The sequence below is a fragment of the Catharus ustulatus genome, chromosome 4 (genome assembly GCF_009819885.2).
Source record: "Catharus ustulatus isolate bCatUst1 chromosome 4, bCatUst1.pri.v2, whole genome shotgun sequence".
Lineage (NCBI taxonomy): Eukaryota > Metazoa > Chordata > Aves > Passeriformes > Turdidae > Catharus > Catharus ustulatus.
The window spans coordinates 23447005-23469385 of NC_046224.1; the positions used below are offsets into that span (position 1 = coordinate 23447005).

Here is a 22381-nt window from a genome sequence, read left to right on the forward strand (position 1 = left end):
TGGACTCGCTCCAGCACCTCAATGTCGTGTCTGAACTGAGGGGCCCAGAACTGGACACAGGACTCGAGGTGTGGCCTCACCAGTGCTGAGTACAGGGGGAGAATCAGGAGCTGAACAATGGAGAGCTACTCCTGAAGCACCGCTTGGTGACCTCCTCCCAACAACCAACCACAGGGGTGAATAACATCTCTGGCTGTTGCCACTGCCGACTCTGCAGCAAAGCAGGAAGTCAGCTCCCAAACCAAGGAGTGCAAGTCTGCCAAAGGATTTGTGTTTCATTTTCTAGGAGGATGACTTTTCCTCTGCACCACTGTTACTCGTTTTATAATTTCCAGGAAAACAAATCCAACAGCTCACAGCTGGCAGCCTCTACCTGAAAAAGATTTACTTCCAATTATGAGAAAAGATACTGTTACTCCTCTCCACACAGGGTTGGTTGGTTTTTTTGAAGAGGAAAGAGGACCAAAAAAGGATGAATTACGCATCTGTCTGTTTTCTTTCTTGGCTATCGGTTTGAGTAATAGCCTGAAAATTACAAGGGTTCAATTAGAGTTATCCTTTTCAAACAGATGGCTAATTAAATGTTAATAGCACAAGCAAGCAAAATGCTTTAAACACCATCAAATTCACAAATGTTTGAGACATTCTGAATGCCGTATTCTAGGGGCAAGGTAAAGCCAGAGCAATCTTGATGGAAGGAGATCACAGCCTGAAGCTTCCCACTGCTCTTAACTAGTTAAAAAAGACAAGCCTTATTAAAACATGCAGTATTTTAAAATTCTCTTTCAATGACCTGAAGGACAGCAGGTAGCTTCTTTCAATTAGTTCTGCTTTTCTTAATTCTCTTCAGCAACCACACTTCAAAAATCATCAAGTAATCCTTATCATGTCACCTCTGAAGGTCTGAATAAAATAGAGGCCAGAGAAAGCTTTTTTATTGCACTGAAGTAGAAGAAATGCTCTATGATGTAATAACGCTGGAAGAAGTGGTAAGGGAATTATTCCAGTTTAAGTCAAAGGGAGAAGAATTTGATCCACTACTAGATGTCCAGTGAAGCACAGACATTACAAAACAGATCATTAATGTCAGAAATAAAACTGATGCTCTTGAATTTCTCTGTCATTCAATGAATTCCAGTATCTTTTTTCTTTCCTTACCAGACAAAACGTGTAGTAGAGAACAACTGTGACATGCCAGAGTCCACCTGCCACTCATTATCAAGCACCTAGCGCTAAGGACCACAATCACAGCCAAAACATGATGGTTTTATACCCAAAACCTGTAAATATGATTTTTTCAGAAGCAACAGAGCCACAGCTACAGTATTAAACTAGGAAAGCAGCACTGAAGGAGCACCAGTTCAATGAACCATGAAGTTCCATGACCTCTCCCTTCCATTATTTCTAGTATTTTGGCCTATTTGCTCCCCAAGTCATAGTACTCTGAAAGTCAGGACAAACTTTCATCAACTTTTGAGACACCTGTGGAGAAAATTTCAGGGCATGGAAAGAAAGATGAAAATGGGAGTGGCCTCAGTTCCCCTTACCACTGCTCTTCTTCAAGTCAGTCCTATATGAATGTCAGGCAGCACCAGGCATAGCTCTTTAACAGCTGGCAGTGCTCTGTAAGGGGTCAATGAAGGTGCTGTGGTAAAGGTAACTTGTCACAATTGAGCATTTCTCAGTAACACTACAGATGGAGGCTTGACCTCCATCAAAGAGCAGACAAAGAATGAAAAGCCCATCTGGAATCAAGGTGACTGTAAGCTCTGGAGGTTAAATGTACTGTAGAGAACCAAAATAACATGACACAGTAAATAGACCTGGGTCAATAAGGCTTTTATTATCTTCCTAAACCCACACACATTTGCAGACTATACCTACAGTGCCAGTTCAATTTTCCCACCCATCTTGCTTTGGTATGGAATCAGTGCCGGTCGAACCTCCTCCTTCAGGAATTTTGCCACCTGTTCAAGATGAGAAAAATAAAATTAGGAAAAGGTCTTGCCTCCTCCTCCCCATTTGGACCTGCTTGTCTCACTGGGATCTCTCTTTCACAAAGACAGCCAATGGTCTGGTATGCCCAGAATCAAAAGTGTGAAGCCACAGGGAAGAAAGACAAGAAAATCAAAGAAGAAAGATGTGTCTTCCGTAGTAGTACAGCTAGAATTATATAATATGTATACTCTGTAGCAAACAGAGTGTACATATCATATACAAGAGGATGCAGGATTAAACTACACTTGCATTACAACCCACAGCCTCTTTCCACTACTTTACCTGTTGAGGAGCACGTCCAGTGAAGGAGGAGGGATCCAACAGGCTTTCAAGTTGTTTATGGATAGGGCTGAAATAAGGATCAGCACGGACACGGGCAATGAAGTCATTATCACCCCCTTCCTGTTTCACAACAGCTGCTGCTTGCTGAGAGAGAACACGAATTTTCTCGTGGCAATCCTGTAGGTAAGGGAGAAGAAGATAGAAAAAGAAAAAAGTCATTCCATTGCTATTGAAAGGACACGTTCATCTCACCACTTGTATGGGAGGCAAAAATATCGAAGTGTATTGTCCTGGACAGTGCAAAAAGAAGACACAGATTGGACTGCAGTGGATCATGTGCCACTGCATTAAAACAAGATTTTCTTCATCCTTTCACATCTGCTCTTTGAGGCTAAAACAGTCCAAATGTCACATACATTCCCTGTTGAACAATAACAAACTAATGACACTGGAATCTTCTTCAAATTTCCCAAATACTTTTAGGAGTAATTCTAAGATTTTTTTTTTTTTAACTGTAAACAATGTAAAACCTCTACAGATTTTGAAAAGGGAAAAGAATCTGTCCAACTTAACAAGTGGTGAGACTTTGCAAACCATGGCCTACATAAGGATAGACTGAGGAAAAAAAAAACATTCCTTTGGAATCAATTGGTAAGGACAAGGGAACCCAACTCTAGTCAGGTATCACCTGCAAAATCAGATACTGCCATGCTGGTCCTAAAACACAGCCATGTGGCTGCATTTACAGCTGTGTAGGAATCTTCTCCTTAAATGTATTATCCTTGAACTACAATTAGAAAAAAATTATCCTGATTCCTCTATCCAAATGTCATTTTGCTCCAGCACTGACCTGCTTCAGGCGAAATGAACAGATCTATCTTCTGGATGTTTAGGGGAGAGAGCTGTTTAGTAGTGGGGAAAGGAAGCGAGTTTTGGTGCTATGAGGTGGGAAAGCCTAGAAAATGTGCTGTTCCAAAGTTCCCAGCACAGGAAAACAGAACATACGAATGTGAATATAAACATCTTCTAAAAATGCTCTAAGCCCTATGGCTATGTAATTAAACAGAAAGAAGGCAGGTCAACAAGAGACAGAAATGAATCACAGAATGTGATTCACATGATGTGACCCTTAATGCATTTAGTCAGGAAGCTTACTCACTGACCCACTGACATCAGAGACACAGGGGGGGAAAAAAAAAGGAAAAAAGGTGATTTCCTGACTAATATAATGGGTTATTTGCCACAACTGTTTCAGAAAACTGAAACCACATATATTCTGCTCAAAACTTCTATCAAACCCTTTCAATTATTCTTGCAAGTTTAGCTTCTCTCCTTAATGTGGAAATAATCATAGAAGGAAAAATTATTATCTAAAAGGTGAATGAAAAAAGGTGTTTTATTAAGATGGAAATTTGATTATCAATTTTGACCTGAATTGTGAAATTAAATTATAAGGAAATACAATCTAATTTTGTCTGAGTTTATTTACTAAGGAAAATATTTAATTACGGTTTCCTTGAACACAGGAAGCTGAATGAAGGACTACAACAAAGTGGTTAGTACACTGTACTGAGTTAGGGAAGAATGATAAATGAATGAGTGGTTCAGACTGGTCTTGCTGTTTTGTTAACAGTACTGATTCATCCTCTTTTAATTTATAAGGTAGCCAACTGCCAACATGTTCCATTTGAATCAGAATCCTGGCCCGTGTTCCAAGTTCCTTCAAACACTTAAAAAAGGAAAATGCCTACTAGTATCAAACATAAAAATAGGTCTCCCTCTTCTCCAGCACAGCCAGCCAGATGAGCCCAAGCACACTGTTCCTAACAGAAAATAAGCATCTTCACAAGTGCTCTCCCCTCTGAGAGAAGAGCCTGGCTTTGCAGCACGAGTGAAATACTAATAACTCTGGGAGCAGGTGAAGAGCAGAGAAAGGTGAGATAGGACAAAAGCCCAGAGACATTTGCTTCTCAGGAGAAAAACACCAGGCTGTAAAAAAAGGTATTTTGGACACTTCATTTGTACCTGACGATTGCCCCCAGCCTTCACCATTGCCATGATTATGTTCTCTGTGGCCATGAACGGCAGCTCCTGCCGGATCCTTCTCTCAATCACCTTAAACACACACAAAAAAGAAAAAAAAAATAGGAAGAAAGAAACAGCATTATAGAATAAGTCTACAGAAAACTTCTCATAAGTTTTTTTTCCTCTCCCTTTGAATCTCTAGGACTGGACAATGGTCACAGAATCACAGAAAAGTCTGGGTTGGAAGGGACCTTTAAAGGCCATTCTAGTTCAACCACCTGCAGTGAGCAGCAACATCTTCAATTAGATCATGCTGCTCAGAGCCCTGTCCAACCTGACACTGAATGGTTCCAGTGATGGGGCATCCACCACCCCTCTGGGCAACCTATTCTAGTGTTTCACCACCCTCTTTGTAATAAAACTTCTTTCCTATATCATCTAAATTGTCCCTCTATCAGTTTAAAAACGTTACCCCTTGTCCTGTTAACAGGCCCTGATAAATAGTTTGTCCCCACAATGCAAAGACAAATTGTCATTTTGAACTTAGCTCTGGAAATATTGAAGTTGATAATACTTAGAAGCCATATCTTGTAAGAGACATTAGTTTGGAAAAGATGCCCAATATTTTTTTTTAACCTGTAGTAAGTTACAGAACTGGATGAGATCTGTCTAGACAGTATCTTTTGCTGCTGAGTTCTACAGATCCATTCTGTAATTCAGGGAAAAATATCCTTTGTGACAGGTTTTGCATTTACTCTCTTACTGACCTCATAAGAGGCCTTTCATGTATGTCCTACAACAGTGAGAATACGGCAAGAATAGAGCAAAATTCAGAAACCATTTGAACCAACAGATAAAAATTCATGGCATGGGAATGTTTTGGTGCACTTTGCATAGTTGTAGCATTACAAAGGAAGTCCATTATCTCCTGCTTTACCTTTGGATACACCACGAGTCCCTCAGAGATATTCTGCAGTGTACTTAGAATGATGTCAGCTGTGAGGAAAGCCTCAGCCAGACACACGCGCCTACGAAACATACACACACCCAGAAACCTGGTCAGCAACAAAGCCATGTTCTAGTCCACCTCAGATCCTCCAGTTTCTCTAAATAATGCTCTAAATAGCATTACTGTGACCTAACACTGGAGCTGTTCTCTTTTTTTTTTGTCTTTTTGGTCAGTAGAAAGAGAGAGGGAATAAGGTGAAGGCAGACACAGAAAGCTCCAAGATAATTCAGTGATTACAGATAGGAAACAGGGCAGCAGTCTAAAGGATCTTCCCTTGTGTGTTCTATGTTGAACTGTCTACTACTGGTCCTACCCTGCAGCAGTAAGACATGCTGCATGCTCATGCTGTGCCTGGCTGTGCTCAGTGGGGAATTTCCAAGAGGATCCATCCATTTGATGAGGGCTTCCTCCAAGGAACCAGATCCTGGTCACAAAGGAGGCTCCTGACAAAAAGCAGAGGAGGAAACGAGGAGTAGTGGGGAATGAGCTGTATCAGGCAAAATGCTCTACATCACAATGCAGCAAACATAGCATCATCCATCTGTGGCAGCAGGGCCTGGCCCATACTAAACTGTGACCTTTTAAAATATGCTATTTTAGGTTCTTGAATCTTGTGCTACATCTAAGCCTTCCAATTCTATCAAAGTGCCTTAAAACAACTCTGCTGGACTATAGACTGATTGAACTTTCTCTGGTTTGTTCTCCTGCCAAAACACTATAGCTTTAACAAGAAAAATTCAAGGCATAGATTTTTATAATTGGTTAATGACATGGACAAATGTGTCTTTCTATTAGATGAGATGAAAATAAAATTTTAAACATTCCAGTACATCTCTTAACACTTGGTAGCTATTGGGAAATAAACACACTATATCAACCAGTATGCCACTTCTTAAATTTACATTTTTTTTCTGCTGCCTATGCAGCTCTCTTTTTAATGAGACTAGGAGCTTGGAGTAAGGTCTCTCTGGGAAAAAATCTATTTTTTCACAAAATTTTATGCATGTATTACGTTTGGGGAGACATTCTAAAAATAACATTCTCATCAGCAATCTTAATGCTAATCTAGCATTAATCAAACCAAAACTGCTGCTTTTCATTGTCTCACAGGTGCCATACCTTAAAGTCTAGAGATTCCTAAGATTCTAAGAGATCAAATTCTGAAACAGAATATGACTTTGAAACTAAATTGTTTCAAAGGTAGGTATGAGCTTTATGCAGATTTAGTACTAAATAAAGATGGAAGCATTGAATTTAATTGCTGTAATTTACTAATTTACTTGATAATAATTGTAAATAACTTCAGTTCAAAATAGTTGTAATGAAGAATCATAAAGCAAAATTTGCTGAGCAACATCCTAAAGACCTGCACAGATTTCCATTAAATTTTTAAAAAGTAATTGTGCTCTTTCTCCAAGATCTGACTGCTTCTTACAAATAATATTTTTCAAAATTAAAATATGGTTTTTAGATTACTTGGAGGGTTAAGGTATTGAACTATTCTCTAAAAAGTGAAAAAAAAAAGGATCAAAAAACTCCATCTAAAACAGAACAAGAAGAATTTCAGAACTGTGAGTACTGTAACACTGTGCTGTTGAAACAGGAAGACAAGGAAAGCAATTTATTACTCTGGCTGCTGGTTTACTTTGCAGAAGATCTTGACATTAAAAAAAAACCTAACTTTTTTTATCTGACAGTATAGAGGAAACCAATTTATAGTCTCTGGGTTCTGCTGAGACTGCTTTTTGTCAAGGTGATATCTTGTGGGTTTAGTTAAAGGCATTATTTTCTGAACAGAGCAGAGGACCTTCCTGCACAAGGCCACCTGCAGCTGCTGCAGTCACAGACCTGTTGGCACTGTCATCCAGCGTTCTCTCAAACCACTGCACGGCGGCTGTTTGGAGGGGATCCATCACCAGCGTCATCAGGTGCCGAGCGAGGCTGCAGCAGCGCTCCGAGCGCATTGGGTTCCTCTTGTAAGGCATGGCACTGGAGCCTGGCAAAGGAGGAACAGGGGTGCAAACAGGGCAACAGAAAGAGTGCTGCATTTGGAGAGAACAGATGAAGGTCCTCCCCCGGGAAAGAAAAATGTGTCAGGAGTCATAGCTTTGACTAAAGCCTCAAAATACAACTATTTTCTATAATAATGAAAGTGACACCGCCATTTTCCCCTTCATATCAGAAACCTCTAAACATGGACAAAGAAAAAGTCAGATGACATTTTTGCAATTCTGCAAAACAGAAGTACTATCACATACAAGAGACAAATAGTCTGAATTTTCAATGTAGTATTTAGCACCATTGCTCCAGGCTACCCATGGCAATTTTAGCAGTGTTCGAGCCTCCATCTGCTCAGTAATGCTGTCCTTCAAAGTCAGATGCTTACACTGCTGCCTGTTGCTCTAGTGAAGGGGTATTAAAACCATCCACAGAATGTAGAATGGTAAAAGTACCAGACAGGACTAAGGCTTAATTCGCTGATTCAATTCTATACAACTATTTAACTTTCTTTCAGCCAAGAGCCAAAACAGTACATTTCCTTTTCCCTAACAGTGTCAGAATCACATCACTGGCGTTCTTCTAGAAAGGGTGCAAGGTCCACCCTAGTTTCATTGCTCGTAATTTGTCTGCTTATAAAGATCAAAATTCTGAGTTAAACAAAAAACCTGCTTTCCAGTCAGCTTCATGAGGACTGGAAAACATTAAGGACTCCTCAGACCCAGGTCTGCCTCTCCATGCAATGGGACATACATGGCTACTCCTGCTCTCCACCCAAACACAGGAAGTGCAGAAATACAAACCTGATTTTAATTTCTTAATACCCAGAAACCTTTAGGTAAGGTGTTTTTTCCTTTTACTTCCTCCCTCCCCTCCTTTCTTTTTCTTCTAAAAGGATTGGAAATACTAACAATGTAAACTCCAGTTAATTTAAAGCAAATTCTGCCAGGGACATTTCTAAGTTTGTTTAAAAGGCCACACCAACATAAATGAAAAGACACATACACCAGTCCAAGAAAACTCATTCCTTACCAATCTGGTCCTTCTCAAAAGGCTCCTCTATCTCCTTCAGGTTTGCCAAAAGACGAATGTCAGTGCAAATCTAGAAAGAAAGCATGAGAAATTATCAAAACAGAACCAAACTGACACCCACCATTATATCTTACAGTTAGTGTTCTCAGAGAATCTTTGCATCTATGTGCAAGAAGTAAGCTAGGGACAGTGAAAAATTTAACCAAAAAAAAGACACTGCAATCATACCTCCTGGTCTAAAAATGTTTGACAAGAAAACAAAGAAAACAGCATGTTCACTGGATTAGATGAGAACAGGACTCCAACAAGGAGCTGTTTGCAGGGAATGGAAGACAGATCAGAAGATCGCAAAATTGCAGTGATTTGCAAACACAGATAATGTGTGCTCACTGAACTGGGAAAAAACCAAAACAGAAGAGAATACCACAAATCACTTTGGCCCAAGAGAAGAGAGGGAGGGAACAGAAATAAATCAATGAAAAGAATCCACAAGGAGAAAGAGAATAACACCATTATCAGAAAGGCAATTAACTAGGAAGAAATGGTAAAATTTAAGAACTCATACACTACTAGGAAAGACATTTACTCTAATTGGACCAATTTAGCATAGATTAGACTAATATCGGGTGTCAAAGCAAGTTAACTGAGCATCTTAGAATCTGCTCACTTAACTTGCTTTATTTCTCATTGGTCTTAAGATCTTTGAGATTTGAGTACCAGGCGTGTACCCAGTGGTGAATCCATATGATCACTAAGAAAACAGCTAAACAAGGAACACCAATACTTCTTGAGCAGAGCATTCTGCACCACAAGCACCTTCTCCTCAAGATCTGAACCATTTCTCCTTCTTCCCAATGTGTACAAGTAGGGTGCTCACCTTGTGTATAGAAGCCCCCAGACCGGCCAGCACAGCCAGGACTCCAATATCCACCTTGCGGCTGTAGGTCTGCCCTGTGACCATGTAAGCCCTAGAAATGAGCACAGAAGTTGAGCATTCCAGACAGACACAACAGTACTGCACGACTTTGAGCAAGGAGTGACATGGCTCTTGAAGTGGAGGGCTGTCATTCTGCCCTGATGAGAGCAATTTGAATTCAGGCTGTCAATTTCTTGGGGCAGCATGCAGATGGGAGAGAAGGTAAACAGAGGAAAATGGACAGCTGTGCTTTGACAGGGAGACAAGCAGAAGTGGCCTATTTAGAAGGTGAAGTTTTATGCAGGAAAATGCAACTGGGAATGGAAGATGGCAAGGGGGAATAAGTGAACAGCAGCGCAGATGTCAGTTTGCAACCAGGGGAATTTGGGCCAACAGCACCAGCAGGAGTCACACACTGCTAAGAATTCATGTTACATACCGCTTAAATCCTGCCTTCGCAGTCACTAATCTGTCCAGCTCTTCAACCTTGGGGTGAAGTAGGAAAAAAAATAAACCAACAGAGTTCAAAATACAACTTACCAAGGTGAGCAAGAACAAAAATGGTCTTTTGCTTTTCTCAGTTTCCTGTCAAAAAATCTTCTACTTTCTGTGAAACATCCCTTCCCAAATGCTGTTCGCTTTCACACAGAGCCTTGTCAATGACCCCCAGAGGGATCATGGTGACTTTGTAAATTTAATGCCAGAATCTCAATGTTCCCTCAAACAGAGTGTTCCAGAGTGGAAAATTGCCAAGACTGTACGTCTGTACCCTGGGCTGTCTGACGTACTTTACTGTGGTCTCCCTCAAAGAGCTGCAAGAAGCTGGCTTGAGTGCCAGTGGTGCCTTTCACACCCCGGAAGCGCAGGTCATCCCGAGCCCGCTCCAGGTTCTGCAGGTCCATGCACAAGTCTTGAATCCACAAGCAGCAGCGTTTCCCCACAGTGGTGAGCTGGGCAGGTCTGAAAGCAATCAAGAACACAACATGACTCGCTAAGCATTCGCACAAGCACCACACTTCACTGCTGAGTCTGCCATTAAGAGTTCCCTACAGATTCATCTCTCTTGACTCATTTGAGCAGAAATTAACAGGATTTGGCTTAGGCAGAAGGATGTACCAATGTCAGCAGTAAACGGTACTGAAGATGTAATCATTCCTTTCAGGAATTAGATGGAATTACATTACGAGAAAACAGCGATTCTGCGTCCATGTGCCGGGCGTGCGCCCCCTGCAGGCCTGCAGGGGCTGTGACAGACTGGGGTGCATCTGTCCCCCAGCCCAATTCCACTCACCCAGGGCACGGGGGGCACCCTGGCTGAGTCACAGCACTGGTATGAACTTTTCAGCACAGAGACATCTGCATCCACTTTGTGGTTTTAAATTATTCCTCTCAGGAACCTTTCCTTCTTATTTATAAAAATGTGCTACTCAGCCTCTGGGCAAACACACTACAACAATGCTGCCAGCCAACAATTCTTGTAAGACCTCTACCTTGGAATAAGTAACTGCAAGCTTTAGCTACACCTCAGTCCCCCTGAAAATGCTTTAAGGTGAGAGCAGCGGTGTTATGCAGAACCCAGAAAGTGAAAATATTTCAAATTACCCACAAGAACTTCAAAGAAAACCTCTATGCTACTTCAAAAAACCATGCACACATGAACAACGTGCTCCTGATTAAGCTCAGACATAAAAAGGAAGCTTGTAAGGTCTGGAAGCAGAGACAGGTGATCCAGGAGGAATATAAAGAACTATTCAACACTGCAGGGATGGGGCAAGGAAAGCCAAAACTCACCTGGATTAATTTAGTATGGGATGTGAAAGGCAACAAGACAGGCCTCTGCAAGTACATAAGCAGGAAAAGGAAAGGCTAGGGAAAACATGATTGTAAATGACATGACTGTAAATGGAGCAAAAACTCTGCTGACAAATGGCACAGAAAAAGCTGAGACATCAGTTAAGATTTCACCTTGCATACACTTCTTGAACACTTCTCTGTCCTCTTTCCAAAAGCCCAAATGAAACTAACACAGATACTCCTCCAAAAAGCTGTAGATAAAGAGGGCTGTGGGACTAGAGCTGATGGAACTGACATTGCATATACAGCAAGACAATAAATCAGAGACCTGACCTGATGCTTTCACTCTCCTTAGGGAGAAATGTTAAGTACCTGACAATGAGTCAGACACAACCTGTGCTTAATTTCCCTGCTTCTCTTGTTCCGCATCACTGGGGTAGAAGACCCAGGCTTACCTCATGGTATAGTTTAGTGCTTCTGAAGACATGAAGCAGGAGATTAAACTACTCCAAGAACAGAACCACCCACATCTCATTGTCCTTTGACTCACCATCCATAGTAACAAGTAGCCATTAACAAAACTTTCTAGGCTGCAGTGAAAAATAACTTAAGAAAAACAAAGAAAATCTGACTGGAAGATAAGCTTAGTGGAATTCCCAGTCGTGCTTCTTTGAAACAGCCCAGAATATGTACATCTGTGTTTGCCTGGAAGTCATCCTTTATGAAGCTGTGTGGAAGCAACTGCTGACAGCTAGTAAAAGCAGCGATCCAATTTCTTGAGATAAGCCTGGAGTCAAGCACATATACCTTTCCTGAACCACCAACTAGTCAGAGATGGGAAAAAGGATGGCAGAAGAGCAGCAGTAGGTCAGTTTAATCAAAGCACAGACAACAAAAAGAAAGTAAAGGCTGATAGCTACTTACTGGTAGTGAGTGAAGCCCAAAGCAGGCATGTCAGCATACTTCTCAGCAAAGTCGGCCAGCCGGCTGATCACCCTTGCGAGCTGGTGGAAGCAGGAAGGATAGAAAAGAGGTGGAATGAGAGAGGGAAAAAACCTCAAACAGCACAGCAGAAGTTCACATGCACAACATTGTGAGAAAAAGGGGAGGGAAACCACTGTGCAGGAAGGGGCAGTTGTGCAGGGAGGGACCTTGAGGGGCAACTATGCAGCCCCTTCTAATTGTAGAATATGGCGTGTTTCAGTTTTTCAGGGCATGCATGCAATTTCTGCTTGCTACAAAACTCAATCAAGAGCTAACACAAGTCATTGGACTCGAGCTCAAACTAGTCTAATCTTCATGCCCAACCCAATCCTGCAGTTGGTTCATCCTTGGGTGTTTTTTTTATTCCTGGAATTGGTCAGAAAGAAAGCTGCTTGGTGTATAATTGACACACCTACAGTCCAGGGCAAATTGGATGTCAGCTCATTCACGTCAGGTAGACACCACTGCACTACACTCCTGCTATATTTGACTTCAGAAAATTGTGTTATATAGTTTCTTGAATGCTGACACACTCCTAGGAACAAAGCTAAGGATAAGACTAAGATAATCCTGAAAGCAATACAGTTGTATTGCTGTGTGGTATCTGTGGCAGAGATAAACAAGGAGCTGCTTATAATTCTCACTGTGAGCAAAAAAGCTCTGGGAAAAGACTTGAGAAAGGAAAGGAACTGTTCACTTTTTTTGAGAACAACCCAGACAGACAACTCCTCCTAGCTTCCCACAAACGTTTAGGAAAACCCAAGTTAAACACAGGCTATACACAGGACATGAGTGCTCCCCAGTTCTGAGACACTGCAGAACCATCTTCTCACCTTGGGGAGCAGGAGGTTAAACCCATCACGGAGGACAATCAAATCCTGAAAGAAGCAGAGAAAGGAACTTTGTGCCGTGTCTAAAGGACCAGACATAACAGTTTCTCTCAGAGAGGACACAGATTATGCTTCATTGACTCAAAAGTCTCCTATTAAAACAAACGATTTGCTTTCCTTCTTGTAACAGAACTTGCACTGAACTTGCTCATGACAAAAATGCTGGCTCCACCATTGGTCCTTTTATACTCTCCACGGAAAGTCACACGTGGTGGAAGACCTGTTTCCACCAAGTACCTACAAATGATTATTTTGAGGTTCTTGGAAACTGCCCATGGAATGACAGACTAAATCATATGGTCCTAAGTGGAAACCATAGGCACTGTAGGCTAAAGACAGCAGGAAAGTAAGTGGGCTAAAAAGGTACCAGTTGTCTTTATTCCTTCTTTTGAGACTGAGGTACAGCTGGGCACAAGTGTCACAAGGAATTATATTCCCCAAAAGCTAAACAGGCTTGCTAAGGAGTAGAGAAAAAAATAATTACACGGCAGCTTGTTATGCGACAAAAGCAGCTGTGAAGTTGCAATGGCTTGAACAGTGGAACCGCAACATATACTGAGAAATAAGGCTTCAGTTTGCACTCTGTTCTAGATAAGGTTTTTCACAAATATTTTACAATTCTGTAAAACTAAAAAGTACCCAGCTGAAAAAGCACACAGCTTCTTCACTTAACACACTGACCCATTCTCTTTGCTGCTGAAAAGCTTGTTTTGCCCTGAATTATGAAAGGGTTCCAAGTAGCAGTTGAAAGCTCATGGACCCTGTTTTGTCAACAAACTCTTGTCACAGGGATGTAAAATCACACAGCTCACATGTTTCTTCATGTGTTTGCAACTCCCCTCTTATCTCCTTGAATATTTAACATGCAAGCAGAGGTTAGGGAACAATTTCCAGATAGATCTTGCTTCACATCAGAAGAAAGGCAACAGTGGAGCTTGCTTTGTAGGGCAGCCAGGTTAAAAAACTGAATTAACTTCAACAGTAAAATTAACAAAAAAGACTGCAAAATCCACTTAATATTTTATAAAGAAAACTTTATAGAGAGCTATAAAATAAACAAGTGTAGCTTTGTTTTTCCCAGCTCTGCAGGCAGGGAACTGGAAATACTGTATTACCGTGTTATCCCCTACGTAGCAGGAAGTTGCTCCAAGGTGAATGATGGCTGCAGCTTTTGGACAGCAGTGGGCAAAGGTGTGCACATGAGCCATCACATCGTGACGCAGCTTCTTCTCCTCCTCTGCTGCCATCTTGAAGTCAATGTTGTCCAGATTTGCTTCCATCTCCCGTATCTGCTCATCTGTGATTGGAAGCCCAAGTGACTGCAAGGGGAAAAGACCTTTTATTGCTTTTTCTCTTTACCAACAAACTGAGACAGAAGCTGTTTAAATAATTTACTCCTATCTGACATCTCCCAGAATTGGTATAATTGAGCTGTAACAGACAATGCTTTCATTCTAGGGCTCTCCAGCCTTTTCCAGCAGGATAGGGGAGTGTTCATTCTTAGATGTTCCTCTTGGGTTTCATACTTTCCTCAATCATGTAACATTCCCATGAAAACTACAAAATTTAAAATACATGGGGAAAAATGATACACAAATAGTATAGTTTAAACTTCTTTCAATTAAGTTTATCTTTTGGGTAAAGAAAAATCCAGCTAACATGATACTAAATAACTTGTGCCAGGAAAAACTCTCTGGACCACCTTTGAGCATAGACTGCAACAGCCTAAAAGCACAGGCAGCTCAGCAGGCAATACACTCTTGTGCCAAGATTCAAATCTCATGCCTTGCTCAGACATCCGTGATCCTTTGGGAAAAGCTGACCACAGTGCACAGTCATACAGAGAGGAAAGAAATAACCCCTCAAAAAGAGATGACTTGACGTAGAACATGTACAAGATAGGGCAGTGCCAAGACAAATGATGTTCTCATCTGTCCACAAACAATGTGTGAGGCCTCCTCCCTATGAGCTTTTGCTGAACTTGGCAGTACCTCATGAAAAAAACAATCAAACGTCCTTCAAACCCATGTACCTAAGAAAACCAATCAGGCAAATTACACAAGGAAGAACACAAGGCTTTCCCCAAAGCACCACGGGTGTGTGAAGTCAGTGATGAGCTCTCCAAACTGTGCTTTTAGGGTGTCATTCTTGTGAGAATGTCCCAATATTCTGATGTGCCACTCTAACAGCTATGACTGCTCATCACTAACAGGTAGATGATATGGCACAGTTCCTGCACACAAAATGAAAACGCTGGGTTGCTCATCTTATAAAGAACGTATGACAGAAAAATAACGAAACTTAACTGGACAGAAAAAATAGATGGAGGGTTACTATAGAAAGAGAGAAAACATTTATATTTCACAGGTGCAAAACATACCGTAAGTCAGTTTGATGCTGCAGGATGTCAAAGTTACTTCTACGAGAAGGGAGAGCTCCAAGAAATTTGTACTTGACTTTCAAACACAATTAAGTCAAGAGTTCAAGATAAAAAATGTTAACAGAAGAATCATAATTCAAAGGAATTTATGTAAAAAATTTAACTAGTGTTTTGGGATGGGTATAAATTCAGACACCTCAGCTTTTAACCCAAACTTTAAATACTGTCAGTTGGGAAAAGATAAGTTTTTCTTACTAATCCCACTTTTCTAAGCATGCTCTTTCAAACTCCTGCTATTGCCTGCTGAAAGGAACAAAACACTATATAGGTTTTCTGCCAAATTCAGTTTCTACTGAAATAATTCTTTCATTCTTATCTCACGTACTCCAAGTGGACCACCTGTTAAGTAGAGTGAATACTGAAGCCATCTGCCTGGTCCTGTACTTCACCTAAAATTTTGCCACTAAGTTGTATGTCTTCTGTCTTACTACTCCCTGCAACTTTCAGAAAACCGATGATTAGACCTTCCTAGATTTGATTTATCAGAAGACAAAAGTAAGTATTACCCACAGTTCAGTTGTTACTTTTTGGTTTTTAATGTATCTTCAAAAGAATGATGGAAGAAGCAACACATGAACGTCTTGGAAGTGAGGATATGTGCTGCAGTAAATTGCCATGGTTCATTTATTGCCTGGTTTTTGGGTTGGTGTTCTTTTTCATAGAAATACTACAAGGAACCCAAAGAAACTGCTTGTATGTGTAACTAACTGATCACTGACAGAAGTAACAGGTGCTGGAAGTGGCTGACTCTTCCTCCTTTTTAGTCCAGAGCTGACATTAGATTACAAATTGCTCTGCAACGAGGAGCCAGATAAAAATAGTAGTGAGCCTCTTCCCACTATGAAAAGAGAGCTCAAGAAATTTTAAGACCTGTCTCTACTTTCTGGGAACAAAACTCTGGGGTGGCAATGGGAGGCAGAGCAAGGGTCAAGAGACAGGGTAGCCCAGAGTTCAGGGCTTGGGAGTGGAAACCTAGAAGCCCCAAACTGGTTCTTTCAACCAGATTGCTTTCTTCTGCTGGGCAACTCACATATTCTGTTCTTGAACAGAAGTAAAAGTGATAATTTTCGGCTGAAATTGATAAGACTATGTTTAAATTGTCATGCTTTGAACGTGCAAAGCTCCTCAAGCATGTACTCGTAGTACTGGCACTTTCTATACTAGGTAAGATTTGCAGCTCTCTCACTCCACCATCTGAACTGTGATAAAATCAGGCATGTGGTACTTTGGCAGGTGACTCCTGTTTAGCATAGCTGTATAATTGCATCTTCTGCTTCTGAAACATCATATTGGGTCCAGCATATTGGTGACAAAGCTGCTTAGAGATACTCTCCTTGCATGGAGAGGGAACACAGTAATGACACTGTGCACTGTGTGTTCATTCTCCTGCATGGTGCTTCTCTGCCCTTGCACTCACAGTAACACCCAGACCTAGTGCTTGGATTTCTTCTAACAATCCCAGGGCTTTGAAAACAGAAACTGGACTCTATTAAAAAAAACAAAGGGGCTCCTATGGAGTGTGAAAGCTAAAGCCATTCTGTCAGAAAGTGGGTGGTTTTGTACCTTTTTTTCTTTGGGTTTTTTGCGAAACACATTACAGTTTTTTCACAGTCAAAAACCTTGTAAGAGTCACAAGGAATCAAGTTAGTGCATCTTAAAAACTGACCATGTCTCAATTAAGATGTAATAATAGCTGTACATGTATCCCTAATTAAGACCAGAGACAGAGTCAGAAGATTCAGCTTTAAGTGCGTGTCAAAAAAGTTAACTTCCTATCCTCTACTAGCCCAACAGCTTGCAATCATATGGACGTACTCTCAGTTGCTGCTTACTAATAGTTGAATTAATAAAACACACCACCCGATCTTTTGTGGCATTATTTTTTGTGGCACTCAGCCTACCAGAAACATCACAACTACTTGCGGGGTAAATGTACTGCTCGCTTTGGCCAAAAGTAAACTAATCTCGGAAAAAAAGGGCAATCTAACAACGAATGGTTGCAGATGCAGGGGTGGTCCGGCTGGCACAGACTGTCAGCCACGGGATTGAATGGACAGTGGACGTCCCCCGCCACACCTCCTGGAAAGCAAACAGCCGAGCGCTTGGGAAGGACACCCGTGTTTGCTCAACGGCAACCCCTCACCAAAGATTGCTTAGCAGAGCTTTTACAAAGCCAATTTTTCAGTGCAGGCGAAAGTGCAAGGGGGAGGATATGAGGCGAGAAGAGGTGATTTGCTGAGGGGCAACAGGTACGCGGAGGATTGTGTACAGAGGGTTGGGTAACCCTGAACTCGCAGAGCCCCCAGCCGTGGCGCCCCTTTCCTCCCTGGAACACGCCTGGAAAGTTGCGCTGCTCGGTTTCCCGAGGGTAGCTCCGGGCCGGTTCCCGTGTCCTCATCGGCCACAGCCCTTAAGGGAACGGGACGTGAAGATGCCCCGGGCAGCACGCTCCCCCCGGCCCGGCCGCTCTGCCCCCAGCCCCGTCCCGCGTTACCTTTTCAGCCTGGGCGAGGTAGAGCCAGAGGCGGCGCCAGGTGCCGAACTTCTTCCTCTCGCTGAAGTTGTAGGCCATCTCGGCGCTGGCGTAGCGCGACACCAGCGGGGAGCGGTACCGCGCCATCACGTCCTCCTCCTCTCCGGGGGCCGCCATGGCAGCGGCAGCAGCAGCGGCACAGGGCCCGGCCAGCCGCGCGGCCCGCAGGATAAGGGCGGCGCAGGCCCCGCCCCGCGGGCTCAGGCCCCGCCCCCACCCGCCCCGTCCCGCCCCGCAGCGCCCCCCCGCGGCCGGAGGCCAGCGCCGCCCGAGGGGACACAAAACGCGCACAGAACACGAGCTTTAAATGCTTAGCAGCCAAACACATTTATTAGTCTTTTTTTTTTCTTTTTCTTTTTTTTTTCTCCAGGAACCCAAAAATAGTTTGTAGTTATAATGTAAGCAACTGAGTTGCACATAATACAATCATATCTTTCAAAAAAAAAAGAAATCAAACAAAAAAAAATCAAAAACAAAAAAACCGAGAAAAACAAAAAACCAAAAAAGCTGTTTAAAAGCCCAAAAAAAAAAACCTTCAGAAAACTTATATATAAGTATTACACCATCTCTCAGTTTCAATGAAATGACGACGACTTAATTCTTTATTACTCTTAACTTGTCACACTCCAATAAAACATCACCCTTTTGTTTGTTTTTTTTCTTTTTTTTTTTTTCCTTTTTTTTTTTCTAAATCCAGCATGAGAAATACAGTACCTGCTATGGCAAAAATACACATAAAATGCAACATTTCAGCTTATTTGTACATTAGTAGAGTTTAAACATTTTATTGGTTTTTTTTTCTTTTTAAGTGAACCAGTGATCTTAAGTACCACTATACTAAAAGTAAAATAAAAATATAGAAAAGGAGGAAAAGGGGGCAGCCAGCCTTACAAGAGCACCTTCTAAAGTGCTGAGTTTCTGTGTCCATGGAAAACCCTTAGGAAGTTCAAACATTTCTGAGAATATGGGATGGAAATTAAGATGAAACCTGGATATGCAAGACATAGTGTCATCTCCTCTACATTCTCCCCACTTGTCCTGTAATTTTCTTTACTGCACACTATAGAAAGAGGGGAGAAACCAGAACTACGGTAAGAGTTTAGTAAAGGAAGCCATTTCAAGTATAAGAAAAAAAAAATAAACACTTACAGGTAACTTGCAAATAGCATCAATATACACACAGCCACTATTTTTATTATTACAATGTCTGCTTCTGGGGGACAGTGTTTCAGGCAAGAGGACTTTAGCTGTACCTTCCTGTTACATATTTATGTGCAAAGTAGAAAAGCTGCCTTTTCTAATCCAGCCATATTGGACATCAATGATTTTCTATTCAGCCACCTCATCCCTCCATTCCAAGGAGAGAAGAAGGGTGGCATTATTTTACCAAGAAGACTAGATGAAATGAATCTGTTTCTCCATTACTCTTCCAGACACACCCTTCTCCCATTACTTGTTTGCAATGAAGAGAAAACTTGCCAAACTCCCGATGCCCACCAGTAGCGAGTTTCCTGAACAGGTAGAAGGCATTTACCTTTGTAAACATAATCCCTTATGTTTGTGGAACTCAAAGCAGCATTTCACACCTCCAGCCGAGCAGTGGAGATGAAAATAGATCAGAACGCTCCCCCGTCACTGCTTTTCCTCCTCCCCTTTCCTCTTCCGCTCCCAGGAAGATTACATTTGGTTACTTTTGTTAAAAGGTGGGGGATTTTTTGGTTCTTTGAGGAAAATAGTTAGCATTTAGTTAAAAGTAAACATTACAGAATTACCATCATCAGAGTTATACTGTTGTTTGTTCTGCTTTCTAGATGAGGAAAAAAAAGCACTGTGCATCAGATGTTCTGCAGGCTTTAGAGCAGATGCAGCAGAAAACCAAAATACCTCTGTGTGTAAATCCCACAGGTGCATTTGCATCACTTCAGCTTCTTTCTCTGCAGAATCACTGTATACACTTGATTACTGGCAGAGATGGAGAGGGTGGCATAGGGCACAGTGGAGATGTTCCTAAGGCCACGGGGAGCAATGCAGGACAGAGAAGACCAGGGAGTGTCAGACAGAAAGGTTTCAGCTACAGAAACCATGTTCTTGATATTTCAAACACCAAATTCCAAGAGGCATGGGCTCATATGCACATCCCTGAGACGCACATCCAAGAAAGAAGAAACAGCGACCAAGTGATTGAGAGAGGAGAAAGTAGCAGAGGTTCCCTGACAGCTGTGGGATTTACCCAATGAAGACCTCATCCCCCACCACCCTCCCAGAAACACTCTGGGAGAGCTGTAAGGCATATGCACAAGCAGCATCTACTATCATTCTCTCTGTTCCTACGTTCTATTGGCAGGTGATGGCTTCTGTATATTGTGGACAAGAAGAGACACTGCATTTGAAGTGTAACACACTGAAATTAACTCAGGGAAGGACATAGGAAGCTACTCTGCCCTTTATCCCTGGAGCAGCAGCATAAAGTGGCCAGGTTCTTCATCTTACAGTCCCCTCTCTGGAACTACACATCGCCAACCCCCCTTCCTGATGGCAGGAAAAAATTTGTCTACCTGAAAGATGATGTTACCAAAACTGCCATTTAATGGCAGGGAGACAAACACAAACTTCTTCTGATTTGGTGGTCTGGTGAAAGAAGCAGCAAGCTCAAAGTACTTCAATTTTGGAGCTTATCTAAAAGTAATAGAGACATGTGACCTGTAGCAACACTGGCATAACTATATAAAGAAGAGAAGAAGAAGATGAAAACAGGCATAAAGACTGAAGAGTATGAGTAACTGAATCTCTATCAACTTCTATCATTTAGGATCTGAGTGTCTGATGGCTTCAATAATTAAACAAAAAAAGGTTATCTCCCTCCACATAAGGAAACAATGTAAAAAGAACTAGCGATCTTGCTGTGAAAACCTCATAATACTTCTATCACGCTTTTTTCTTTAAAGCACAAACATTACTAGTTGATCCTCACAAAACCCCTGTGAGGTAGGTAAGTATTATTAACAACCCCGCTTTACAGATGAATAAAACAAAGGCAAAGTAGTTAAATGACTTGCCCAAGGCAAGGGAAGAGTAATGGCCAATGTTAAAATTCAGGAGTTTCAGGCTTCCCAACTTGTGCTCAAAACCACTAGTTCAAATATCTTTTTACAAAGGAGATAACAGATGGAAATAAAAGCCCATCAAGTTTAGAAGAAAAACTAAGATTTAGACGGTTACATCAGAAGGGGAAATGTACCACGAGGTATTTTTGTGAATGAGTTTAAGATTCTGATTTATAATTTTTTTTTGTTTTTTTTTTTTGAAAGGCATTCTGACAGAGTGGAACCCTGATAAGATCACATCTGCAAGGCAAGCACAGATGCGAGTGATCATCAAGTCTATTACTTATTACAGTACTGTGAATGTCAACAAAAATAAAACTGCTGCATGAAAACACTGAATACAGGCAGGATAATCTCTCAGTTTATGATATTACACCCAAGATAATGCCGATACCATGGCTCACCATGGACAAAGGAAAAAGTCAAGTCAAAAGGTCCCTATTATAATGATGGAGAGAGCAGTGAGATCTACGTTTTTTTCTGAGGAGACTCTTCCTGGAAGCCCAGCAAGCTTCAAGGAATGCACATAATTCACAATGATTGCATTGTGGAGATGTGAGGAAGTAAATCCTTTTTAATGACCATTATGATATAACCTTATAATAAAAATAGGATAGCTCCTTTTAAATAGAGGGGACCTGGTATACATTTCAGTCTACCTTCACTAAAATTTCACATGCTTTCAATATTAGTGCTAAGTCACTGGCAGCAACACCAGACAACAGAACACCTATAGCTGCTGATGTTGAAAATACACAGTCCTCATAGCTGGGCTTTGATCAGCACTAGAAAGTAAGTACCATCTCCCCCATCCTGCTCACAGCTGCTCTGTCACTGCATGAACAGTACCAGAAACAGCAGCAAAGAAGATGTTAGGGATAAGGAAACGTGGATATCAAGGACTAGCCATGTTCCAATTCTACTGGAAGAGCACAAGGACTGCTGAAATGGAAAATGAGTAGTAAATACAAAAAAACCAGTGCCTGTGGCAGCGGGTTTCCTGAGCTTAACAAGGGCCAAAGCACAGGAGATGGTAGATATTTCCCATGCAGACCTGGTGTCTCAGTCACCCTTTTGGCCCTGGGTTAACACTGTGTGGCTGAATTCACCCTGTGCAAGGCTGAGAGCTGATTTTGTTTTGCAGTCAATGTTGGTAATTCAAATCTCTGCCCAGTTATCCATTGACCAGTTCTGACAAAAGAAAGGTTCATATCAATTTCTTCTCAATACAAAGTTATCACTTCCCCACTTCCCCAAACTATAATGGATATGCCATGGACACAGAAACTCCTGAACAGTTTAGCAAAGTATCTTTGTCCCCTATACCCCCTTTGCAGAATGCATAGTTTACAATTCACTTACAAAATAAAGAAGCA

The 22381-nt window shown here is 41.6% G+C and overlaps 1 protein-coding gene across 1 annotated transcript; it reads right to left on the reverse strand.

Annotated features, from left to right (window-relative positions):
* Positions 1-1818: 1818 nt before the first annotated feature.
* On the reverse strand, positions 1819-18105 carry ADSL (adenylosuccinate lyase). The gene is made up of 13 exons (XM_033058284.1): positions 17863-18105; positions 14044-14247; positions 12872-12916; positions 11979-12058; positions 10049-10220; positions 9700-9746; positions 9222-9312; positions 8345-8414; positions 7163-7310; positions 5243-5333; positions 4306-4395; positions 2281-2457; positions 1819-1967 (listed from the first exon to the last, which is right to left on the reverse strand). The coding sequence occupies exons 1-13, from the start codon at positions 18016-18018 to the stop codon at positions 1881-1883; spliced, it is 1458 nt and encodes a 485-aa protein (XP_032914175.1). The 5' UTR covers positions 18019-18105; the 3' UTR covers positions 1819-1880.
* Positions 18106-22381: the final 4276 nt, after the last annotated feature.

Bases quoted from the DNA above. Each gene is read 5' to 3' on its own strand.
- ADSL (XM_033058284.1), bottom strand. From the start codon at position 18,018: ATGGCGGCCCCCGGAGAGGAGGAGGACGTGATGGCGCGGTACCGCTCC. The intron at 9,313-9,699 runs GTATGTAACATG...GCTCATTTCTAG, and splicing joins GCGAAGGCAGGATTTAAGCG to GGCTTACATGGTCACAGGGC. The intron at 5,334-7,162 runs GTCTGTGACTGC...TATGTTTCGTAG, and splicing joins CTGGATGACAGTGCCAACAG to GCGCGTGTGTCTGGCTGAGG.